Source organism: Phyllostomus hastatus, unplaced genomic scaffold (genome assembly GCF_019186645.2).
Source record: "Phyllostomus hastatus isolate PE091 unplaced genomic scaffold, TTU_PhHast_1.1 phas_scaffold_585, whole genome shotgun sequence".
Taxonomy (NCBI): Eukaryota; Metazoa; Chordata; class Mammalia; order Chiroptera; family Phyllostomidae; genus Phyllostomus; species Phyllostomus hastatus.
This window is the reverse complement of record NW_025334037.1, coordinates 21,368,231-21,380,241: the sequence shown is the minus strand read 5'-3', so window position 1 is coordinate 21,380,241 and position 12,011 is coordinate 21,368,231. Positions and strand designations below refer to the sequence as shown.

Below are 12,011 nucleotides of genomic sequence, written 5' to 3'. Positions count from 1 at the left end.
CAAGCTAACAGTTCTGGGCAAGTTAGTCCACCACTCTGTGCCTCGATTTCCCCCTCTGTAAGACAGGGGTAGAGCAGCTGTCTCATAAGGATGTGGTGAGTTTTACAAGAGAGACCACGTCTAAAGCATGGCTCCTGCTAAACACTACACAAATGTCTGCTAGTACCATTAATTACCTCACAGAATCTTACTGAGACTGGTCTGCTCCACCTTCTCATCTGCTCCCAGCCCTTCCCTCAGCTGTGGGTCCCTGAGACACCCTCACTGAGATGGAAAATTCGGAGGTGGATTTCCCTTCGAGGGCTCAGGCAGCCAGCTGACTGTGAAGGACAACGCTTCAGTGCAGACCTGTCAACGATCAAACACAATTCTTGGAACCTCCTCTTTCCTTGAAAACCTCTGGGGTTTCCTTCACCACACCTCCCTCCCAGCAAGAACAGAGAAGCAGGGTGGTTGGACGGAGAAGGAAAATGTCAGTTTCCTGCCTCAGGCCAGCTGCAGATAACTCATCTATGGTTTCCGGAAAACCTCATCTCAGAGTATTTTATTTCTGAAGAGAAACAAAATGCCGTGAGGGAGAACAAGGGGGCGGGAAGGCATGGAGAGGTGGCACGTCAGTTAGTTTCCACCAGCCTCCCACCTGCTCATCCTTCAGATTTCAACTGAGGCACCCCTCTCTCCCGAATCTAATTATGTGCCCGCCCTCCTCACTCCCCCAGCACTCTGGATTCAGCCATCGTCCCACTTAAAACACCACACGGTAAGTGCCTGCTCAGTCTCCCTCTCTCAGTCTGTGGTAAGCCCTCCAAGGACGAGAACCAGCTACCTCAATGGCCACCCCGGAACCTGGCTCAATACCTGGCAGAGCACTCCACAAATATCCATTGAACACACGAGTAAGACGCCCTTGGCCAGTGTGGCTCAGTAGGTTGGAGCATCATCCTGTAGACCAAGAGATTGTGGGTTCGATTCCCAGCTGGCACATACCCACGTTGCAGGTTCGATCCCTGGTCAGGGCACATATGAGAAGGCAATCAATCGATGTTCTCTCACATCAATATTCCCCGTCCCTTTCAAAGCAATGAAAAAATGTTTTTGGGTGAAGATAAAAAAGTTGTTTTTAAAGACAGCATAAGTAAATCAATGACCCCTCCCTCCCTACACACACACTCCAGCCAATCAAAAAGTGAAAGCACTTTGAAGAACCTCCTTGCACAGGTTCTTATAAAAAACAGTAAATTACGTAAATTGTAGGTTCCTCACATTTTTCTAATTCTTTTCGGTCACATGCAATCGGTAGAACAGTTGGCTGAAAAGAACGTTTAGGAAGAGTGTGTTCCTGTGTCTCAGACTTCGGCCACTCTTGGAATCGGAAGAGCTCATGGAACCCAAACCTCTAACCCAGACTTGTCCCCATGGCCAAAATGCAGCCACCTCAGGACAGGGACAGGAGGGGGGCATTAAAAACCGCATCGATGTCCCATAGAGAATTTAAATCAAGAAGACACCCGGGACCAGCCCAGGCCAGGGCAGATGGTAACTCAGGGCAGGCGGATGGTGGGCTGAGATGACCAGACCACACGTACTCCGTTTCTCTAGGCTGTGTCTGCTCTGAAAGGTCCTTGTTTCCTCGCCTTTAGGGATATACCAGTGTGTACATCCTGCTCTCTAAGGCAGTTTCAACAGAAGCTACTTGGATTTATGGTCTTCCTATTGACAGAGCCAGTGCCCAGACTTTTATCTGGGGAAATTAGCCACTTTATCAAGGTGTGACATTCCTGAGGAATCTGTTCTTAAAAGGCCTCCCCACCCTTCTCTTGATTTCATAACATGTTTTAGAATTTGACTATCCTCAGTCCAAAGTTCTTCCTCATAGCTACTCCAAAGTCTACCTGCTACAATTTATACTGGAGTTCATTTTGGATGACAGGTCGAAAAGAAAGGACTAATTGTAATGACTGCATTTAAGGACCCAGTTACATAAAACTTCTACCTTCCTGGTCATCCTTTGTATCGGCTAATATAAGGTGGGGTAAAAGTAGGTTTACAGTGTGAGTATGTGAAACGCAGAGTTTGTTCTTGTATCATTATTTATTAACTATTGTATTATTTTCCATACAAACAACAGTAAACCTACTTTTGCCACACCCTGTATTTAAAGGAACTCACTTTTCCCAGGGAATATTACTAACGCCACAGTTAGAAAGAAGGCCAGGACTGGCTGGGGTGACCCGGGGAAGCTGATTGACTGAGGCTTTGACACTGGACTTGAACAATCCAACAATATTTATTACTGTTTGGCTTGAGTAAAATGGAGAACTGAGAGAGTCATTTCCTCTGTTCTTTTCTCTGCGGAAAGGAGACAGACACAGCTGGCTCTCCTTGGAAGAACTGAGCCTCACCCAAATGTTAAGTCCAGCACATTCTTGGAGGGACCCATCCAGGACCTGCCTAGTTCAAAGTGAGCTCACCTCATTCAAACTGCTAGAGAACTTTTTATACTGTGCACGGGCAAGTTCATCACATTGCCTTGTGTGCCCACGGGTGGCACTCACCATCATTTATCACTTCAGTATTGCTAAGTTTTCACAATAACAGGATAATATTATACTCTGAGTGCTGTACTAACAGCATGCTTAGCATTATCTTGGTCCACCCACCCACCATGAGGTAATGCTATTATGACCCCATTATATGAAAGAAAAAAAAGAGATTTAGAAAAACAAAATGCTTTGCCCAAGGTCCCACTGTTAGTCTGATCATGATCCCCAGTCTCTCTGAACCCAAAAGCTACTCTCCTAACAAGTTAAAAACTTCTACCAAACCTGGCACAGACCTTCTTGCACAAAGAACCATCACAACTGATTGAAAAATGGGCTTGAGAATCATTTACCTTCTCCCCTTCCAGATCTTCATCCCTATATTCCCACTGTCCTCTGCTCCCCACCCTCATGCGTACACAGTGCACAAGGGTCATGCCTCAGCACTGTCGAGTTTCTGGATCTATTCTGTAAACAGGTTTTTCAAAAGGAAAAAGAAAAGAAAGGGAAAATCAAAACCCAACTGCCTATTCATATGTAACTAGAGAAGAGTATGTCTCCCTTGGCATTTTCATGACTGCAAAAAGGGCAGCTATGTGTGTTTCCATGTGGGCACTTAGAGATGCGGACACATGTGCAGCCAGCTCAGCGCACTTGATTCTGCTTGGACGACCAGGTCACGTATAGGCCTGGGACACATTTTATGTTTCGGTCTAACCACCATCCTAGGGCCAGGGCACAGACAGTACAGAACATGGGTAAGAGAAGATCTGGTTTTGGACAGCTTGGACTTGTTCTGGGTTCAATTCGCATTTGAGCAATCAGCTTCAAACTCCAACCATATGTATTTCCCATCAGCCTAAAAATCGCTCAAAACATAGAGCAGCTCCCAAAACCCAGCAACTGAGAGTTGTGTTAAGAATCATAGTACATGGGACTTCCGGTCAAGATGGCGGCATAGGTAGACATGGCTCACCTTTTCACTAAACCACTTCAAAATTATGACTGAAATATAGAACCACCAGCACCACCAGAAACCACCAGAACCACCAGAAATCGAGTTAAGTTCGAGAACTACCGATTTAAAGAAACCACACCCATCCAGGCTGGTAGGAGAGTCACAGATGTGAAACAGGCTGGTCCCACATCCACATGTGGTGGATAAAATTTGGGAGGACTATCTTGGGGGTGAGGAGTCCCAGCCCCACAGCAGGCCTCACAGCCTAGGGTTCCAGTGCCAGGAAGTTAAGTCCACACAACTTCTGGCTGCAAAAACCGGCAGGGATTGAGTAGGTAGAAGAAACTTCTGGAGCCTCAAGCAGTTCCTCTTAAAGAAGCCATACACAGACCCACCTGCTCAGACTCCCTCTGGGCTCCAGCGCCAGGGAGGCAGCTTAAGGGGCACCAGTGGTGTGCAGGGAGAGGCTGAGGGGTCTGGCATCAAGGTGAGCAGAGGTCATCATCCCTTTTCTGGGCCCTCCTCCCAGAGAGCCAGCAAACTGGTATTCAATCTAAGATTCCAGCAACATGACTAACACTGTTTGACCCACCTTGGAGATCCCCAAAGACTCCACTGCACCCAACCTCCTGGCCCACCCAAACTGCTTTTCCACATGAATAACTGGTATTGGCTCACGCTTTACAACTTCCTAAATCCTCTCAAACAAGTAACAGCTGGCCGCAGTGAGCCCCAGGCCCAGAATTAGCAGCCTATGTTCATAGTTTGGCTTCACCTGGGAACCTCCAAGCCTAGCACAAGTAGCAGCCATCTCAGATTGCTTTATAACGCAGGAAGCATTGCCCCAGGCAAAACACAGGTGGCGACTGATTTTGACCTGCACCACCTGGAAAACCCCTACCCCAGTGTACCCCATGGACAGCTACAGACCACATCAGAGCACCACCACCCTGCCCCTACACAGCAGATCCTACATGGAGGACAAAGATTGGTGGTAAGAGGGCACAGCCAATCCTTGCTGCTGACTGGCCTGGGTAAATCCCTCCCATTAATCTGCCAACAGAAATCAAGGCTTAACTGCAAGAGGAGGGTGTACTCAGCCCACAAGAAGGGAGCACCTCAAGTACTCAGCTTGGATAATAGGAGAGACTGTGCCACTGGACCCTACAGGACACCTACTACATTAGGCCACACTACCAAGATGCAGAGTCAAAGCAGCTCTACATAATACATAGAAACAAGCACAGGGAGGCTGCCAAAACAAGAAGACAAAGAAACATGGCCCAAGTGAAAGGACAGATCAAAACTCCAGAAAAAGAGCTAAATGAAATGGATTGCTAAAAGCAATCCATCAGATACAGAGTTGAAAACACTGGTCCAGGGCTCAAGGAACTCAGTGAGGACCTTTAACAGCATAAAAAAGATTGTGTCAGAAATGAAGGATACACCAGCTGAAATAAGGAACAATTTACAGGAAAACAAAAGTAGAGTTGAAGCCAAGAATCAAGTCAATGATTTGAAACACAAGGAAGCAAAAAACAACCAATCAGAACAACAAGAAGAAAAGAGAGTCCAAAAAAAAAAATGAGGATAGTGTAAGCAGCCTGTGGGACAACTTTAAGCAATCCAACATTCGCTTCCTCAGGGTGCCAGAAGGAGAAGAGAAAGAGCAAGAAATTGGCAATCTATTTGAAAAAATAATCAAAGACAACTTCCCTAATTTGGTGAAGGAAATAGACATGCACGTCCAGGAAGCACAGAGTCCCAAACAAGATGGACACAAAGAAGCCCACCCCAAGACACATCATAATGATTATGCCAAAGGTTAAAGATAAAGTGATAGGAGGAAGGGTGTGGGAGAATGGGTGAGAGGTGAGGGGATTAAGAAGTACACATGGGTAGTTACAGAATAGCCATGGGGATGCAAAGTACAGTGTAAGAAAGAGAGTAGCCAAAGAACTTACACACATGATCCATGGACATGAACAAGGATGGGGATACTGCCTGAAGGAGTGGAGGGTGCTGGGTGGAGGGGAGCAAAGGGGCAGAATCAGGGGGAGAAAACTGTAATAGAACAATCAATAATTAAAAAAAAAAAGAATCACAGCACATGAGAGACGGGCTCCGAGGCTCATGAAAGAGAGGGTGGCAGAAAGTTAAAGACCATCCCCTTAACCCTTCTCCCTAAAACCTCTCTCCGACACTACAGTATAGTGCAAAGAGCACAGGTGTTGCTATAAACTGAATTGTATCTTCCCGCTTATTCACATATTGAAGCCCTGCACTCTCCCCTGCCAATAGGATGGTATTTGGAAGTGGGCCTTTGGGAGGTAATTAGGTTCATATGAGGTCAGAAGGTGGGACCCCATGATGGGATTGGTGCCCTTCGAAGCAGGGACACCAGAGAGCTTGCTCTCCCCTGGTGAACATAAAAAGGAAGCCATGTGGACAAGCCAGATGACAGCCAGGAAGAGAGTGCTCCTCACACTTCCAGCTTCCAGGCAGTGAGAAATGGCTACTGGTTAACCAGGCTATGGCATTTGTTATGGCAGCCTGAGCAAACTAATACAGGCGTCTAAGTCAGACAGGAGTTCAAACCCTGACTCCACCCTTCATGGCTGCATGATGTTAGACAAGTTATTTTGTTGTTTTTTAAATTGTCTTTTTATTTATTGATTTTTAGAGAGACATGGGAGAGAGAGAGAGAAACATCGATTTGTTGTTCCACATATTGATGCATTCACTGGTCGATTCTTTTATGTGCCCGACTAGGGATAGAACCTGCAACCTTGGCATATTGGGACAATGCTCTAACCAACTGAGCTACCCCAGCCAGGGTCTATTTTGTTTTCCTTATCCACAGTTTTGTGGATATACCACCAGTGACAACGGTTGGCCCATGGGGCTGTGAGGAGGGAAATGTGATCACGCAGGCGAAAGGTGCCTAGAGCTTTTCCTAAGGAGTTCCTAGAGCTGCCTTCTCCCCCCTGGAGTGGCCTCAGTGCCAGACTCTGGGATTCGACACCCCCATCGGCCGTGCCTCCCCCATGCATGCATGCCACAGCTGACCCTATAAACAGGTAACCTGATGGTCCAAATTCACCCCACAGATGTGTTTTGTTTGGCCTGGACCAATGTTTGAGAAGATGTGGATTATTTATCAACGTGTAACAGCTAGGAAATTTCATATAAAACTCACAGTTTCCTGTTCTTGAGAAATCAGTGAGATGTCACTGAACCGGCTCCCGGCCGGGGTAATCCCCTTTGGGCAGGGGGTGAACTCTCACCTCCTGGCACCCAGGCCTCTCCTACTCGGAAGACCTGCTTGGCACCCGAAGGCTTCTGAGTTAGCAGCCCCTGAGCTAACTAACAGGGCTGGTGAAATCTGGCGAGGCCTGTATTTTTCCTAGCTGCCCAGAAACAAGGATTTTAAGTACAAGTTCAGGGTTGGTCTCCTGAAGTGAGGAACAATTAGCACATTTCTGAGTCACTGTTTTTTATTTATACTTCTATTGTGAGCTGAACAGCCTTCCCAGAGAGGAGAGGCCAGGGTCTTAGTTCTTAAGAGTCAAACGGAGCTCTTGCAACTCAGGGTTGGCTAACCCAGCTTTGCCTCTGTCACTCAGCTTAGTGGGACCTCAGTTTCCTCCCTCCTGAAAAGAGGCCTTGGGCTAGATGATATGTATCAACCCTTTCCACATTTGCCTAATGATTATGTGAAATTCAAGCACCTGGGTAGAAATTGAACACAACGCTGTTTACTTCTGAGCTCTAAAGGTTGTAATGAAAGCAGAGTTCTTAAAATACCTCATGGACCCTAGACACAGGTCTTGATTAAATGTAAACAGGACCTGAATAATGGCCTTGTTTATTGTGCTGCCCACTCCAGGGTTGGGTCTTTTGCCTGGATGTGTTGTACTTAACGCACCAGACAGGAATGAACACCAGGGCATTAAAAGACCTGGTATTTAACCTCCTGTCCTGAGGAGACTCACCTGCCTCTCTGCCCTTACTTCACACCATTACCCAACCTCTGGTGCTCTGTGCACGTGGGTCTTCTTTCAGTTCCTTGCTCGTTGCTACTGCAGGACCTTTGCACCTGCAGTTCCTACCACCTGGAGCCCTGTTCGCCTAGTTCATTCCACAGATGCATCACATCACCATTCCTGGCCTCCTTGGCAGGACCAGGTCATCGTGACAAGTGCTTTCATCACTCAGCTGTGTGGCAGCACCTGTCACAGCTGCACTCCTCCACGTTGTAGGTGTGATTGGTTGACTAATGATTATCTCCCAGACGGAATATAAATTCCAGGGGAGCAAGGTCCAGGTCTGTTTTTGCTCATTGTTATCTCTCCAGTGCCTGGCCAATAGGGAGGCTCAAATATTTGATGAATGAATGAATGAAAAGTTGACACTACTCTACTGAGAAGATTCTGAAAGACAGAACTCCTCAAGGACCTGCCCTGACCGGTGTAGCTCCATGGGTTGGGCATTGTCCTACAAAGTAAAAAGTCAACAATTTGATTCCCGGTCAAGGCACATGCCTAGGTTGCAGGTTCAGACCCCACGTGGAGCACGTAGGAGAGGCAACCGATCGATGTTTCTCTGTCACATTGATCTTTCTCTCTTTCTCCCTCTTTTCCCCCCCTCTCTAAAAATAAATAAAATCTTTTTAAAAAATCCTCCTCAAGGACCATGTCTTATTGAGGGTTGTATTGCCAAAACCTAAAGGAATGACAGTAACTGAGACTGATGTGAAGAGCTACCAGGACCAAGCAGTTAGTGTGTTCAAACCCTGTTCTAACAGGTTATTTATATAACAACTCAATTTAACCTATGCCAGAATCCTATGGAAGTAGACACATTTTCTATCCCTGTTTCACATAAAAGGAAACCGAGGCACCAAAAAGTTGGTAAGTCACTTAGAAAAAAGAACAGCAATAAAATCCCAAGCAGTCTGGTTCCAACCACTAGACATCTTGCCGAACATGGTGCCTAAGGGTTGAGCAGGACACAGTCAATGTTCACAGGATAGAAGACATCTACCCTTGCCCTGGCTGCTGTGGTTCAGTGGATTGAGTGCTGGCCTGCAAAACAAAGGGTCACTGGTTCAACTCCTAGTCAGGGCGCATGCCTAGGTTGTGGGCCAGGTCCCCAGTGTGGGGTGCACAGGAGGCAACCACACACTGATGTTTCTCCCCCTCTTTTTTCCTTCCCTTCCCCACTCTCTAAAAATAAATAAATAAAATCTTAAAAAAAAAAAAAGAAGACAACAACAGCTACCCTCTACTCCGGACACACACACACACACACACACACACACACACACACACACTACATATTTGAACAAATGGATGAACCCCTCTGGAGTAGAAGTCTAGAAGGATAAGGGTCTCAGAACTTAACAGCCATAAGAACCAACAGACGGAGCAACAAGAACCAAGCAGAAAACAAAACTTAAGCTGAGGCTCCGGGTGGGGTAGCCCCCTCCGCCCCAGCTCAGGCCCACAGGAAGCGGCCTCTGGCCTGAGCTGTACATACCTGATATTTTCGTTCAGTGCATAGAGCTCGTTGCTTTGCAAGCCTCCGCCTTTGAAGACGTTGATCACAGCTGTCTGGACGCTGCAGGGAATAGAAACAACCCCTGGTTAGGGGACCTGCCTCCCCAGGGCCATCTCAGCGAGCAGCCCAGAGCCGAAGGGGGCTGAAAGGGCCAAAACTCCGCAGCACCAACACGGCCACGTTTCCCACCCCTGGGACCCATCCTTTTCCCTCCAGGGTGCCTGGAGAGGAAGAAAGACTGAAGTCAAGAGGACCCAAAAGCGGCCCCTCCCCCCACACCCCCCTGTCAGGCTGGCAGTCTTCCCCCCTCACCTAGCTCCCCGGAGCCCTGCTGGGAGAGTGGCAATGATCAAGGTCAGGCAGTGGGATCAGCTCAGGAAACTGAGAGGCCACACCACTGGGCCTGGAAGGGTCTGCCAAGGTGTTTACTGCGAGCAGCAGCCGACCCACCCGCACCTGGGGCTCCTTCACCTGGGAGGCGCTGTCTTCAGAGGGCAGCCCCGGGCTAGTAAGACATGTTCATTCCCTACCTTATTTTTTTAAAAGTACCTTCCTCAGAAAGACTCCCACCTGGCGCTGGCCTCACTCGCCCCTTCCATCCCGACCCCCGTGAGGTATACAGACAGTACGGTTAACCCCTTGAGGGGCCACAGTGAAGTCTCGACTCCGCCTTCTCTGGGACCCCAGCCCAATATTTCAGCAAGGAGCTGATTACAAGCTTGTCTTTACCAGGGGTTCCAGGCCTTTTTTTTTTTTTAAAGAACAAGGACCTGGTTAACATCAAACTATTTCAGAGTCCCTTCTCCCTCCCCATCATAAGAATTGTTCATTCACTGAGAAAATCCATAAGGATCCAAACATCTGATCCAAAAGAAGTCAGTAATGCTTTCAAATAATGATACATTTCATTTGTCCAAAGAGTAAGTGCATATCGATGTGAAAAACAGTGGCCCTCAGAAGCACAAGACAGAGTATCGGTTCTTTTACTCAGCGCTGGGTGTGCAAAGGTCAGCTGGACACCCTGCAAAACAAGCCCGGTGCCTCCTCTCCCAACCACCTGTGACTCATCGGTGAGGTATTGATCTCTGGTTTATGCTGCTCGACTTTTCACAGACAGCTGTCTTATCTTCCCAAAGGGGCAGGAGGGACTTGAGGTTCCTTACATGGTCCCACCCTTGGGTCCTCTGAGAGTTGGGGATGTGACAAATGAGCAGGAAGAGTAACTGTAAGTTCCAACCCATCTGCCCCGGGCTGTTTAGTTGACTCTGCTAGCCCAGAGGCCCCCAGGGGTCCACTCTGCCTCTTCGAAAATGGATCTATTCTCTGCAGGAAAACATCTTCTCTTCACGAATTGCCTCTAGAACCATGACCTTCTGAAGCAGAGATCTCAGAAGCCGCAGAAGCTCAGCCAGCCCCCCACTCCACACCTGGCTGCCTCCTTTACCTGTTCCAGGCCGAGTTGGAGCTCAGCTGCAGGGCCTGCCGCGTGGCTTGGAATCGGGGCAGGTCGCTGAGCACTGGAGAGCTCATGAAGCGCGGTCTGGGCCTGCGGAAGGAGCCCATCCTGTGGATCTCAATAGGCAGGCTGGGGACGAGGCCGCGGGTCATAAGTCCAGGTGAGGGACGGCTGCTCCTCTGGACCGGAAGGTTCCGACTGCCCACAGAAAGGGCTGCTTATCCCAGGGCTGCCGCCTTCAGGCCCTCAGGTTTTCTGAAAACCACACATTCAGCCAACATCTGAAAAGAGAAGGCAGCTCTTATTGAGAACTCCTAGGCTGAGCAGACCACCTCTGAGCGGAAGTTAGCTGGGACTTTCCAGCCAAACTATCCTAAAAACAACTCTGGGACCCTCCAGGAACCCCGGTACCCTGCAGGTTCCCAGTCACAAGCTTTTTGGGTTAAACAGTGTGGTCACCCCAAAGTAGGAAGGCAGCGCCAATGGGCCAGGTTGAGGCCAGCCCTACAGAAAGGTGATCTTTCAGTGTGCTTCACTGTGGCTCCTGCGCACACCCACCAAAGTTCAGGCACTGGCTGCATTTCTGTGGACCCCACAACGCTGTGCCTTAAAAGACAGCTCCAGTGCATTGCTCAGTATTTCCTAAAGTGTCTGTGCCTCCTCACTCAGGCACGTCCACCACCATCCCTTACCTGCCATTCATTCATCCATCCCATCAGAACTGATTTATTGAGTGCTTACTGTTGATTAACTGCTGGTGCATCCCAATATTTCTAGGACACAGGACTGCGCTCGAGAGGCTCATGGTCTACAGAGAAGATAACGTCTGTTTGTGTGTTCACTCACGCAAGAAATATTTAGTGAGCACCTACTACACAGCAGGCCCTCCCTCGGGCCCTGGGGATGTAACGGTGGCCCAGAAGACCGTGGTCCCTGCCCTGTGCAGCTCACAACCAGCAGGCCCCGTTCCACGTCGACACTCTCACTCCCTTTCCCAGGCTTTCTGGTTGTCTCTACTGCTCCTCTCACCCAGAATTCCTTCCTTGTCCTTTCCACTTATCTAAATCTAACTCACCTTGCAGGGCTGGGTTCAAGGGTACTGTCCCCTGAGCAGTTCTGGGAAGACTTTATGGCTTCCTGGTTTATGGCAATGGCTTGGCAGTGAACCTTGGTTCGAGGCTCAACGAGGCCACTCCCACGTTGTGAGACTTTGGGCACAAGGAGTCTGAGAGTCCTCAGCTGCCAGCGCTGTCAAGTTCACAGGACTGACAAGGCACGAAATGAGGCCATGTGACATACTTTCCAGGGCTGTCTATTTCCATTCAGACCGATCGCTTTCATTTTTTTTACTTTCAATTTTATTTTGTACCAGTTTCAGGTGTACAGCTTAGTGGTTAGACAGTCATATACTTGACACAGTGTTTCCCTCGACGTTTCCAGTACCCACCTGGCCCCACCCAGGGCCATCACTGACTCTGTTCCCTGTGCTGCACTT

General features: G+C 48.5%; 1 protein-coding gene across 9 annotated transcripts in view; it reads right to left on the bottom strand.

Annotated features, from left to right (window-relative positions):
* Window positions 1-12,011, bottom strand: part of PRR5L (proline rich 5 like) — a 69,675-nt gene that overhangs the window by 39,021 nt on the left and 18,643 nt on the right. For all 9 annotated transcript variants that reach the window (XM_045825639.1, XM_045825637.1, XM_045825631.1 and 6 more), the window contains 2 exons: window positions 10,505-10,797; window positions 9,040-9,120 (listed from right to left, as the gene is read on the bottom strand). In XM_045825639.1, coding sequence (XP_045681595.1) covers window positions 9,040-9,120; window positions 10,505-10,668 — 245 coding nt within the window. In that variant the 5' untranslated portion in view covers window positions 10,669-10,797. The remainder of the gene's footprint in view (window positions 1-9,039; window positions 9,121-10,504; window positions 10,798-12,011) is intronic.